Source organism: Apteryx mantelli, chromosome 1 (genome assembly GCF_036417845.1).
Source record: "Apteryx mantelli isolate bAptMan1 chromosome 1, bAptMan1.hap1, whole genome shotgun sequence".
Lineage (NCBI taxonomy): Eukaryota > Metazoa > Chordata > Aves > Apterygiformes > Apterygidae > Apteryx > Apteryx mantelli.
This window is the reverse complement of record NC_089978.1, coordinates 46,390,742-46,404,618: the sequence shown is the minus strand read 5'-3', so window position 1 is coordinate 46,404,618 and position 13,877 is coordinate 46,390,742. Positions and strand designations below refer to the sequence as shown.

Genomic DNA, 13,877 nt, shown 5'->3' with positions numbered 1-13,877 from the left:
ATAAACAACAGAAATGAATAGATTTGTCATCCAGTGAAGCAGAAGTAGCATTACTTCTTCATATCTTCCACAAATAAGCCTATGGAAGAAGCAATCCTGCTTTTTAGAAGCTTATTTAAAAGAATTTCATCTTTAAAGGATCACTCAAACAGGTCAGTTTTCTGCTCGTATTCTAAGGTACATTAAATCCTAGGCAAGTATAAAACTACTATGGTGTTGTAATGTTATAAACAATTCCCTGAAGTTATTCTGATCAGCTGCTGCTCCTTAGTAAAGACAGTACTTTGCCTCCATCTGTTTACATAGCATGTATTATTGACCAACATATTATTGACCAACTTTTTTTTTTTTTTTTCCAAAAAAATTGAACAAAACTGCCCAAATGTCAGGAAGAAGTTTATACATAACTGGATGAATAAGTTCTAGTATGTTGATATGCAATTTGTAACCTGTCAAGGATTGTAGACAGGACACTATCTGCCACTAAAAATGATAAACAGAAGTGTTGAGCTACTTTATGAGAACAAGACACTTTTTTCTTCAAAATGGGGAAGTTCTGCAAAGAAGGAAAGAAAAAAAATCTTCGGTCCAGGTACCTCTTCTGCAAATGAAAGTAGAAAAAAAAAGCACCTTATCTCTGGATCTGACCTGAAGAGAGTCTACACTTCAGTGAAAAGGATCCTGGAGAAAGCATGGCATTAAACACAGAATTAAGCCAGTTGATCCATGTCAACAAGAACCAGCAGTCTATGCAAGTCACAGCTATATATCAAGAAACATAGGAGGCTGCCAGATAGAAAGGGAACTTTAATAGATTCATAAGTTTTCTTGAGTATTGAAAACATCAAACTGCTGCCCAAAGCTAATTGTTGTTGGTAGAATACTGTTCAGAAAAGGTTGCAAAGAAAAAGATAAATAATAAAGGAAAGCAGGCATATATCTCACTTAAGACTAAGGCCTCATCTGTCCTTTCCAGAGAGATTTAAATGCCAAGTAATCAAAAGAATTAGCTTTTGGAGGCTGCGGAAAGGTTCTAGAGCGAAGTCTTAAATTACAGACGTGCAACCTTCTAAAGAAATCCTAAGGAGGACTGTGTTTCTATAGCGAAAATAGTAGTCTCAGTTTTGCAATAGTTGGATGCATCTAGCGTCCACAGGCCCTTCAGATAGAATAGTTTAGTTCATTCTTTGAAGACTATACAAATGTTTTTCCTCCATTTGGGAATCTTTATCTCAGAAAATAATTAGATTTAGCTAGCAAAACCTAACAGTTTCTAATCCTGATTCAGAGGCTAGGCATTAGAAGAGATCTACGTAAGGCCCAGCTTTGACTTTAAGTTAACCATAGCTTTTAGATAACTGTCAAACTATAGATTAGATTGTGAATCCTGATGGCAACCATACAGAACAATTTATAACTAAAGAAGCTCCGATAAAAAGACAAACTGTATCAAAATTGAGTTCCGGGAAAAGATATTGGCAAGCAACTCGCAGCCAAAATAAAGTAATACTTCATTTAGAACCATGCCTCCTACACAGGAATGCAGAATTGCCTTCTCTGACTCTCTTAGCCCTGACAGAGAGGGACAAAAAAAGTAAATTGTATCCGAAGGAAGGTTCTAACCACTTTCGAACCAAATAACCCTGAAAATAGGATACGAATGTTCAGTAAGGTAACTCCCTCATCAGAAGCTGGTTTTGCTTCTGGGAAGCTCCTGGTGATACACTGACAGAAGAAAGTCAAATTATAGTATTTTATCTCCAAAGAGGGTGGTGCTAATGTTATTTGTACTTGATAATAATATAAAAATAATTAGAAAGGAAGAATAAATCATCTGCAATATTAAAAAAGTCTTAAACCTAGAACAAACACTTTGTTGATAAGTTATATAGTGAACAGAAATACTAACTATTAGAGAAAGCTTAAATTTTAAGGAATATTGGATGGGGAACCAGTAGAAGGATTCAAAGAAGAACATAATATTTATTTAATCATAGGCAAAGAAGAGACTTCAGCAACTAAACATATTCTTTACTTCCATCTATATGAAATGTAGAGTGTCACAAAAGAGTAGAAGGATATGAGAGCTTAAATAAAACTATGAGTGAAATTGAGCTTTATTTCCCACTGATGATTCTCCTCATAGGAATGTTTGAGCTTACCAAAGGAGCTCAAATGCATAAGTTACACCAACAGCACAAATTGAAACCATTTCTTAGTAAGCTGCAAGAGATGCTTGTTTATATTAGCTTTAGTCTATTAAGTATATTAAAGATGCTAAAGTATTCTTACTCATTGATGATGCTCCTTTTACCTTATTATCAGAAACAAGCTGTGGTACCTTGTAACAGTAATCTCATCAAGCCATTGGGTCAAATGTGAAATTGCTAGAAGCGAAACCCAGATGCATAAATCTGTCCATACACAAAATACTGCGTATCGGGTCACATTTCATTCAACATCCAAAACATGATCTCTCCACACGTAACAGGAGAAGACTTAGTTTGGTTTGTTTTAACTAGAAAGTGCATATGGAAGAATCATAGTAAGTGATCTTATCTGAAACTTGAGAATTTTTAAAGATTCATCTTCGTTACTAACTGTAAGTCCCTTTTTGCTTGTGACATTTCAACACCTGGATTTCTTGTCTGTTTTTTTTTTTTTTTTTTAAATGTGGTATTCGTTCTCACTAATCTCTCAATTTAAGCATAACTATGCAAATGGAATACCAAACACAACCACCACAACTCAGTATGGGCAATGTTCTGCTGCTTTCTCATTATCAACATCAAAGTTTGAAATCCACAGTGTTTTTAAGAATAATTCAGTTGGAAAGGTCAATACTGCCGCCATGTGTTAAGAAGGAACAAAACTACAGAAATTCAAATAGGAAAAGAACATCAATGTACCAAGAAAATAGATTCCAACACAAGATTATTATCTACTCTCCAGTTAAATTGCTGCAGCAAAAATTAATACTAATATCACTCAAATCTTAAAATTCTATAGGCGGATTTGTAGACTTTTAAGTCAGAGCACATTAGACATACAATGAAGGAAAGTGCTTACATAAATCAAAGTTAGCATCATTAAATTAAGCTCTATTGTGATCAAAGATGAAGGCAGAAAATACTGAAGTATATAAAAGCATGATATTTTGACAACTACTTTTTTCTTTGCTGAATTTAATAAAAAAAATGCAAATACTAAGAATTTCACAAGATAGCCCTGTATAAATGAATCTCTTTTTACACCTAGTTATTCCATAAATAAATTTCAAGGAAGAAAGATGTAGTAATAGAATAAGAATTTCAGAAATAGTAAAATGACAGTGGCATCTAAGCCCTTGTCAACCATGATTTAGGTAAGAGTTTCAACTACTCAGAATGTATTTATTGCAATTCCAGATTCGTGCAAAACCGACCTAAAAAATTAATCAACATCCTAGCTGTATTTTATATATGAGTTAGGATAGAATAAATATTGCTAAATATCTTAAAAACAAAATTCTCAAAATATCTCTTTCAACTTCTTTACTCTTTGAAAACAAAAATGAAATATATTTAGATAAGATAAAGTCTCTAAGAGAAATAGAAATAAGAAAATTAAAATATAAAAAGAATTCTAAAAAATGAATTTATACATTGTTAAAACAAAAGGTGAGGCAAATTACCACCAAGATACCACCATCTCCAAAAACCTACATCAGTCATTGTGTCTTCAGCTATTCATAGAGGGATCTCCTGCCTCACCTTCACTCCCTTGAAGTTTGCCCTCAAAAAGCAGGATACAGCTGGTATGAGTCTATCTTAAATCAGTAGAAATCTCAACAGCAAATCATGCAGGGTAGTGTATATTGTATATAGCACTCCCCCATCACCCAGAAGACTCAAAGGTTTTCTGTTCCAGAAAAATTATATCTTATATGTATCCAGTAATGATTTGGAGTATAAATTTTTTGCTGAAGAAATATTTACTTTTTTTTTCAGTTGACATAATTAAAGCACACAGACCTCTGTCAGACACTTCAGCTGGGCCTTGTATCCATTTAGTTCTTCTGTTAGGCTTTCCTTTTTCACCTGTAGATCATTTAGTTCTTTTCTTAGTGAATGCACTACTTCATAGAATCGAATCTAAAAGAACAAAATATATATTCAAAAATTGAGACTAACGAAGTTGCACTATTACAATCCCCAAACAAGTAAACTCCATTTTATGGCAATAAATTACAAACAATTTTTAGTGCATATAACTTTTTTTTGATTGTTTAAAGCAAAGACAATAGCTTTCTTCAGCCTTTGACAAAGCAGCTAAGAAATACTAATCTGTGTTTAGCAACTAATGAAAAAGAAAAATAAAGGTAAAGATGCACATATATGTTCAACTACAGCAGCTTCCAGTCAGGCTGCCTAATTAAAAAATTACAGCTGACGTAAGCATCCATATGGTCCCTTCCTCATCCTTGTTTCAACTCTAGAGCCTATCTGATTAGCAGTAAACCAACTTGCTACACCCAATCCACCTACAACCAACATGCATTTTTGGGGGGTGTGAGCAATGGAGAGAGATTAGTTTTGTTTCTGCCAGTTCAGCATGTTAAATCTGCTCCCTTTTCATCCAGAGAAATGCTAAAGCAAGCAAAGGAAATGGAGGTAACATATAGCCAGGAGGAAGTGAAACACCCTTACTCCCCCCACCCCAAGCATAACACTGTTATATAGGTTCAGTTGCATCATGTAACTAACTTTTTCAGCACATTTCTACTAAACAAGAACAAATCAGGAAATGCTGTAGTAAAAATAGAGTTAGCAGTAAAAGACAAACAGGAAAAGAGGAAAGAGAGCTTTTTCAATATACACGCTCTTTCAGATTATTACTCCCACATTAATTTGATAACTTGAAATGTTTATTTTGGAGAGTGAGAAAAAAAGTTGACAGGCATTATCTTCATGAGAAGATTACCACTAGCTTCCCCCCCATCACTCACATAGTTTGATATATGATAAAAAAGGACTACAAGCAAAAAAACAGATTAAAAGCGTTCAAGACCAATCTAATACTACAATTCCATGCAGAAAGAAAGAGGGTCTCTGTTGTGCTAACTGTAAATAGCAGCAAAGTGTCCAGGTATATTGTTTATAACTGACAGCATACAATTCTAGAAAACACAGGAGTCACGGAAATTTGTGGTGTAAATACAAGTGTAGTTTGCTTTACACAATAAGCCAAGCATGCAATACTACTAAAAGATCAGTATTAAGGCAAAAGAGTAAGAAAAACTAGAGAGGAAGAAAAACACTATACTACTTACTAGACAATCTAAATACTGTGTTCTCTGAGGATTACACTTGCTTGAATTTGTTGTGCAAGATCTATTTTTCATTCTCACTTTCAGATGCAAGACAAACATAAGCTAAAATAGAATATACTTTTACATTTATAAGCTAGCTTTTAACAAAACAATGCAAGCTTTCCTAAAGCATAGTTATCTTACAAAAAAAAAAAATTAAGATGGCAACAAGGGATACTGCATTCTTTGTGTCTAAGTTTACTCATAAAATGAATAAAAGAAAGGACATAAGTGATAGGTTTTTGAAACTAGAATCCAGTAAGACCCAAGATAAGATGTGATAACTTTTTTGTTCATGTTCTGAAAATACCAAATTATAAATTCCACTCAGATACTACTGTTTAAACAAAATATAAATTGTATTTCTGTTCTGAGAAGTGAACTAACTGTATATTATCTACATTGCAATACATTACTAAAATGTATTATTATTTTTCTTGCAGTATTCTATTCCTTAAATATTTGATTTTTCTCACCTGTATCTGTGAAATCCCATTGTTTCTAATGGGTTAATGGGTTTCCATGAAACTAAATAGTCAAGCTATTTTTGCTGATTCTTTCCAACTCTCCTCCCCCCAAAACTGTTCAACCTTATTATAAGTTCATTAATGTTATTTGTGTGGAAGAAGAAAAATCTGTTGGCATGCCTGCTTACACTTGAACTATAACAGGCACCTACTTGCTTAAAAAAAAAAAAAAAAGCACACTTCAGAAATGTGCATGCTATACAATGAGCAAGTATGACAAATCTCTAACTATAGCTTCTGCCGAGTACAATTTTCTTATATCTGAATTCTTTTGTAACTTGTCTGATTACTTCTGAAACTGAGTAGTTTGATTTCAATCAAATCCTCTTAACTTTTTGTCAAACAGCAGTCACAAAAATTGTAAAGTTCTTTTTCCTGAAACAAAAAGGTTGATTCTCTCCAGTTGGTAACTGTTTAATGCACTGCCTTCTCTCTCCCCCCCCCCCTTTTTTTTTTTTTAACTACATGTAGCTTTTCCCTAAAGTTTTTGTATTTTTAACCTGAATTCCTTAGGACACCTGACTTATGCCACCAGGCTGTCTCTTTACCTCCCAAACCCCAATAACTAAAACCGATTATCCAGTTTCAAACCTAGATGACAGAGGGGATACAGGTATCAAGGATAAACATATGCACAGCCTTCCCAAGAAAAACTCAATCCATGGTAAGAAAAACTGTAAACTAATGTAACAACAGAGGGGAAGGCTGTAGCACAAGCTCAACTCTTGTCTGTTATTTAGCTTGCTTGCTGGCCCATAAGCGTTTGTGTAACTCAGCAGATGAAGCACATATTGCCACTTGTCAAGTCAAAAAAGAAAAAAACACTGACGTGGAATTTAAGGGACAATTACATATCCTAAAAATTATGAATTTACATAGATATACTATAAGGAAAAAAGTCACGGTTTTCTAGGTGATTTTTATAAACATCTTAGAATGTACCCATCACATTTTGATGAAAACTAGAGCGAAGCTGACAATGGACGAGACAGGTGGGGGAGTGGAGAAAGAAATTGGACTTCTGTTACCTGAATCAGCTAATTCCATATAACTTCATTTAATTACCTTCTTAAAGAAAAGAATGAGCTGTTGTTAGCAAAATGATGTCACTGAAAGATATGGTGATTAAAACTAATAGAGTTAGTAGATATCATTTTTAACAACTCACTTTCTTTAGGGATCGGAAAAAGACGACAAGATTTACTTATCTTTTTAACTTACTCAAAATTGAATAAACAATTGAGACTTTTCCAAAGACTGAATTGGTTAAATAAACCTAAAAGGTAGATGTAGAATATTATACAGGAGAGCAAATAAGAGGCTCACAGGTTCACTGAGTAGGTTCAGAGATTCAACTGCCAAGCAACCAATTTCTACTAGTTCAGTGGCCTGATGCCATTTGAAACTTTACATATTGTTTTTAAAAACATTTTCATAAATGTTTTATATATGCAAGTTCAAAACAAAACCACATTTTCAAGAAAAAGATACTTAAAAGATCATTTTTCTTTCATCATCATCCATGATAAACATTGCTTAGTCTTTGCTCTAACGTGTCACCATAGCACCCCTTTGTGGAAGAACAACTGAAAAACACCCCACATTTGTTATAATTCTATTATTTTAAACTTGCAATATCCTTATACACAAAATCTGTATTTTAATACTTCCTGCACTTAGTCTGGTGTACTGGCTCTCGAATAAAATGTAAGCATTATATATACATTTACTTGAAGGATAAAAGGCGTTTTATCCTTCAGGCATAAAAGGATTTCAACATTGATAAATGGGGGGCAAGGGAAGAGTCTTCATCTTCAAGTCTGGAAATTTCTTGCTCAGATGTTCCCTAAACAGAATTCTTCCTTGCCAAAGAGAAGTTTAATCCAGTATTAGCATTGCCTGAGAAATACACAGTTCCTCTTTAGGAAAGCAAAGCTGAAAATAGCATTAGAAAAATTAGTTTCTTCCTAAAAGTCCTTTGCCTGGTTTTCAAAAACCAAGTGGATGCATAGACGGGATATGCAGAACAGCTTTGTAGCCTCCTAGTGCCTGTAAGCACACTGATGCTGTTGCCAAAAGAAGCTGAGAGAAAAGAGTTCACCTCTAGCATTTCTTCTCCTGGAAAAATTTAATTTGCCAAAAAGGGGCTTCTTCAAAGGAAGAAAGTGACATGCGCATCCCTGTGGGGGAGGAAATGGGCATCACTGAACACCTAAGTAGCGAAGTGCAGTTTGGGTCAGAGATAAAAGTAGCATTGACTGGTTGAATGCAAGAGGAAAAGAAAGGTAGATTACAGGTAGAAGCAGACCACTCTCGCTTAACATCTTTTCCAGACTCCTTTCTACTCACAAATCCAATCTAAGTGTGCTGAGCTGCAACAGCTTCACTTACACTTGAAGCAGCTGGCAAGGTTTCCTGCTATCTGTCCTGCCTTGCTACACAGGCTTCTGAGTTGTCTATCAATCAACTCCTGAAGTGCTAGAGCTTCTCCCACACCAATTCAAGCTAGCCATCATGGATTCCAGTTTGTGTTAAAAGTCTGCTTTAACAGTGGTGGTGCAGGAATCAGTGATGAACAGCTCAAATACCTGTGCAGAGAGCAGGGGATAGAGTAGACAGCTAGGGAGTAGTGACCTAATAGGTCCCAAGTTAGGCATTCCTGTTTTATCACTTGGCCCTAAAATTTTCCAAGTACTTTCAAAGTCCAAGTCTTGAAACTTTTGAAAAAGATGTTCCCAAGAATTTCTCCCTTTAGATAAGGATGATAAATTCCACTTTCCTGTGCATATCTAGAGTACAGTATACCATGGCTTTCATCCAGCAAAAGAGCACTCACGCTCATAATATTTATACCTTCACAAATGCACTAAGCCTTTGAACATTATAGTAATTACAGCTCCCTTAATAGCTAGCTTTATAGATAAGGACACTGCTAATACTCTGTTGAACCGAGGCATCTTTAAGTGTCTAAATCCTTCTCTCCATTCTCAGAAGTGAGTCAGGATGTTCCAGGCATGCCCTGCAATCTGTGGAGGCACTGTCTTTTTATTGAAAGTTGAGCCCTCCTCTCACCAATCTTCCCATGAGCTGTAATTAACAAGCTTCTCAAATCGAGAAAATAAAAATTAAGGTATACTTTATTCCCTGCATGTAGTCAGAAATAGGAAAGGGCCAAATAAAAAACATGAGAGAAAGGAAGGAGTCTTTGCAAGAACCCTCTTAACTTGTGGTTCTGGCAAGTCTTGAATTTTAAACCCCTATTTTCAGTTGGCTTTATTTCACATCATCAGCATTTCATTGCCAACCATTTAATTGAAACATCCCATTCGTTTCACCCTCTTAAAATACATCAACAGTTGTTCTACTAAGACATCAGAGCCTGGAATTAGAAGGCTCTTCTCTTTATTGGAATCCAGTCATAAAGGACTGATTCATAGGCACATCTGCAAAAAGGTCCTTCACTTCCAGCTGGGGAAAAATAAGAATTCTAGAAGTTTGGATTGACTTCTACAGGTTTGTCCCTCTGATTTTAAATAAGAGGCAATTTACAGTTATATTTTAAACTGACACAAAACAATACTCACAGAAACATATTCAGGAATAGAAAGCTGGTCTTCAGGAAGAGACTTGAGCTTCTCATAGCAATCGCCTGTTAATTCCAAGTCTCGCAAGCTGCGACGAATATCTCCTGCCCTCTCCCTTAACTGATGATTCGTTTCCTCTAGCTGTTTCTGTCTCAATAAAATGGTTTCCATTTCTTGTTTCATTAGAGCCTGATGTTTTCTTTAAGATTGATTTGAAAATAGAAGACACGAAGTAGTGATTAATGCAAATGGCAAACCTCCACAACATCCTAGCAAAAGAGCCATTTACACAGGGAGAATACTTACAGAGGGAGATTAGCCCAGGAGTGTATACCACCACAGTTACACAGTCACTAGTATCAGACTCCATATAAGGGGCCAAAAGCTTTATAGTCAAGTTTTGCTTTACTATAGCCCAAAGTCACTGACAATACCAAGCTGAACCTGAGGAGTGACAATTAATCCCCAGATGTGCTGACTTTAATTTATAGATTAGTGTTAATTTATCCATTAAAAGCTTAATCTTCTTGCTGAAAAACCATACAAACCCCAATAAACTAGTAAATCACCAAATAAAGCAATATTAACTTCAATTTCTGTCTTGCCACCCAAGTTTCAGCGTAGGCATGCTTACTATCTATTCCACACACATCCCTTCATTCTCAATTTCTACTCAGCGTAACATACAAAGTTGGGTTCTTTTTAAAAAACCTACACTTAACTGTCATTATTGTGACAAGGTATTATATAGCAAGAGAAATAGATGTTCATTTAGAGACACTTCACTTTTTTTTGTTGTTTTTGAACCAAGAGTGACTGACCTACGCTTCTTGGAGGTTTTAGCTGTAACTCTTGAAAATATTCATTCAAATTTAGCTGTTCTTCAAAAAAAGCAATGGCGTCTAGGTTATTTAAAAAGTAATATTCAAAATATTAACTCTGCTACTACTACAAGACAATGTCTGCCCCATTATTTAAAAAACAAACAAAAAAAAGAACCCTATAAGTCACCAAAGCAGTCACACAAGGACATTTTCTGCACATAGTGTAAGATTCTGTTAAACAGGGATGGAAACTGAAGTAACAGACAGGCAAGACAACTAGTGAAAGGATTTGGAAAAGGAAAATAGTTCAAACTTTTTATATCTATCAATTTTAATAGTCAGCTAAACATTAGATAGTGTAAAAAAAAAAAAAAACAAAAAACTGAGTACTCCTCAGATAATTCAAATATAGGCAAACATGAAATTCCACCCTGGTGCAACTAAGGATACAGAATTAGAGACATTTCTCTGACAGGCAGTTGCTCTTAGCTGAAAGACTTAGCTATAACTGATCTCAGGTCTGACTTCACAGCCCTGTAACTACTCCAGGCTTACTACAGAATACAAACTTGAATTAGTCACATCCTTTAAGTTGGTGTGTCCTCTACTGTAACATGAAACTATTAAGTAGTGCTCTCCCTCTACAATCCTATTACAGTGTTAAAACAACTAATGAAATAATTTGAAGGAGCCTGCTAGCCAGGCTATTCTCAGTTATGATTCAGTTCAGAATATTTCAGAACATTAAGAAGAAAAATCAGTTTCTACCTGAGCAACAGAAAGCATTTCTGACCAATACACAATCCTCATTGGAAGTGAAAGTGCCTGCTAAACATTTTCCGTTTACCTTTCTCAAGTCATCTACCAGGCTATAGAGTTATTAAAAGTTCAGTTTAAATTGAAGGAGAGTCTTCCTCCTCCACTTACTCTTTGTGCTCTTTACTGCTTTTAAGAAAATTCTTACTCCAGGTTTCAAACAGATTTTGAATCCAGGTATTAATAAAAACAAAACAAATGCACAAACCTCAGCAAGTGAGTACTGAATTCAAATTTAGCCATAAGCTAGAAGTTTAGAATGGAAATACCAATATAATCTGCAAAAGTAATTTTATTCCAGCAGTTCATAATAATCACATTTTATTAATGCAACTTAATATGAATTCATGTCAATAACATATTAAAGCTGAATTTTTTTTGTTGTTGTTTTACTTCCGTCATACCTAGCATCTTCTTGCTGCAACGCCAGCTGGCTATCCAGTCTTAAAGACAATAGCTGCTTTTGATGGATTGCATCATTAAGCTTCTCTTCTAGCTCTTCAATCTAAATATAAAGAATATAAATATAAAATTTAAAAAAGTTATCTTGTTAATATTTTTAATTATTTGATAAAAGCAACAAGATTAGGCATTTTAAAAAGAAAAAAAAATTGAGAGCCCCATGCCCTGAGAAGTATAACATGATTGTTCAACAAAACCTCTAAATATGCTAAGGCTCCATAAAACACGATATGGACTTTGCCCTAATGAACTCATAATAAAAGACTTCACTCTCCAATTAGATCTTTTTTGGTCAAATAGCTATTAGTTCAACCAATTTCAAACTAGGCTTAAGTTTAGAGTGACAGGCCAGTGCAAACCACGATTAGTGTACAGGAGGTTGTAAATGTGGTCTGCACACAAATGTGGCAGTGTTTTTACACCTTTTTTATTTTCACACATCTTAACTGAAATTGGATACAACAGATTCTCCTACTATTAGCATGCCATTATCTTCTAGCCATCTCTTCACTGACAGACCACTAAATAGCATTCAGATGATTTTTTCCAGCGTTCCTCAAGTTCAGGTTAACAACCCATTAAGTTTCTTATATCAAGGACAAAAATCATTTATCATTTCAGTAAGCAGACAGGTCCTTTTCCTCTGTTTTAGAAAAGTAAAAGCTAGAATCCTATTCAATCCCACCTCTTCCATTTATAACACCTTGGACAAGACCACGAAGTCTTCTGTGTCTGTTTCCTCCATTAACTTTTTTCTTTTTAAATGGAAATAAAAAAACAGAATGCCCCATATGCAATTCAAAGATATCCTTTTGAGAACTAAAGTCTGTAAAGCACTTTAAAAGCACCAGACACCAAAAAAGATTATGTCAAGAATGACACATAACATTTCTTACCTTGGTCAGATATTCTACTTTCAAGTTGTCAATCATCAAGTTTTTCTGAGATAATTCTATTTTAAGCAGCTGAAGATTATGGAGCAACTCCTTCCGTTCAATCAGCTGCTTAGTGATTTTAACAGTACCTTCCCTCTCTTCAGAGGAGGAAACATCATCAGTTGGTATTGTGGTCTCTAAGCTAATATCTTCAGACTCCAAGGAGCTAAAGATGTTTACTTTCCTGATTTCTTCAGCACTTTTATGTGACATTTTCTTTCACCATTTGCAAAAGTTTTTTTTTTTTGGTTATACTTTCAGATGAGCCCCCTGAAGACTGAACTGCAAAAAATCAAAACAATTAAGTGAACAGCATTAAAGCATTATGAAAATTCTTAACCAGTTAAACAAGACCATTAAGCAAAACCTATCAGCATTGTGTTAACATTTTTTTTTTATTCACCTAGGAAAAAAACATTTTAAAAAGCCTTAAAGACGGTAGTTTTCTGAGGACTCTACTTCTGGCACTTCCTAAATAATTTCACTAACAAGGGTTTTGATTGCACGAAGCCAAGCACTTCTGTGAACCAAGCTTGCGAGTAAGATTTTATAGTTAAGTTTAGATGCACACCTGCCTTTCACACCGTCAGAAGAACACACACTGAAGACTGCAGAGACCCATGCAAGGCATACAACGTGAGAGAACATCCAATACAGGGCAGGACAATAGTAGCTTAAAAAAAACATCTAAAGAAACACTTTGATGCTCGCCTTTATTTGTTTATACAAGTAGTTCCCATCATTCTCACCAGGTTAATCTGCCAGTACTTTCTAAAAGCACTGCAAGCGAGATGACTAACTGCCCCCCACACCTTTACCATCCCTTGGTGCAGAGCACAGCTTTTATTTATTTCTATAAATTCACGAGCCAGATCTTGTTTAAAGACCTACAGAAGAAGGGGGCACTGCGCCCGGAGACGGCTGGGCAGCCCGGCCCCGAGGGCAGCGGAGCCCGCCGCAGGAGAGGTATACTGGGAGGGGTAACCCGGGACGCTGCCGCCTCCGCAGGGCACCTCCCCGCTCCCGCTGCCAAGGGAAATCGCGGCAGGAGTTTCTCGGTACGTCCCGGCGGGCCACTGTACCCACCTCTGCGGCAGGGAAGGGGTGCGCGGACCGACCGGTAACAGCACACGGCTCCCGGGCCCGCCTCGCGCCCCCCCTCCCCCCGCGCGCATCGTTACAGCAGGGGCGCGAGCGGGACCAACGGCCGCTCCGCTCCGCTCCGCTCCGCTCCGCAGCGCCCGCGCCCCCGCCCCCGCCCGCCGCTCACCTCCGCCAGGCGCCGCACACCCGGCGGCGCATGCGCGGCCGGCCACCTCCTCGCGGCGGGCGGGGCCGGGCGATGCCCTCACCAAGGCGACCGCCGCGCCTTTTCCCGC

At 36.5% G+C, this 13,877-nt stretch overlaps 1 protein-coding gene across 5 annotated transcripts in view; it reads right to left on the bottom strand.

Annotated features, from left to right (window-relative positions):
- Window positions 1-13,877, bottom strand: part of PIBF1 (progesterone immunomodulatory binding factor 1) — a 129,039-nt gene that overhangs the window by 114,738 nt on the left and 424 nt on the right. For 3 of the 5 annotated variants that reach the window (XM_067292695.1, XM_067292717.1, XM_067292710.1), the window contains exons 2-5: window positions 12,460-12,780; window positions 11,506-11,606; window positions 9,462-9,660; window positions 4,014-4,133 (exon numbers count right to left, since the gene is read on the bottom strand). In XM_067292695.1, coding sequence (XP_067148796.1) covers window positions 4,014-4,133; window positions 9,462-9,660; window positions 11,506-11,606; window positions 12,460-12,711 — 672 coding nt within the window. In that variant the 5' untranslated portion in view covers window positions 12,712-12,780. Of the gene's footprint in view, window positions 1-4,013; window positions 4,134-9,461; window positions 9,661-11,505; window positions 11,607-12,459; window positions 12,781-13,584; window positions 13,691-13,768; window positions 13,802-13,877 lie in introns of those variants that run through there. The other 2 variants (XM_067292706.1, XM_013951348.2) reach the window with 2 other exon arrangements.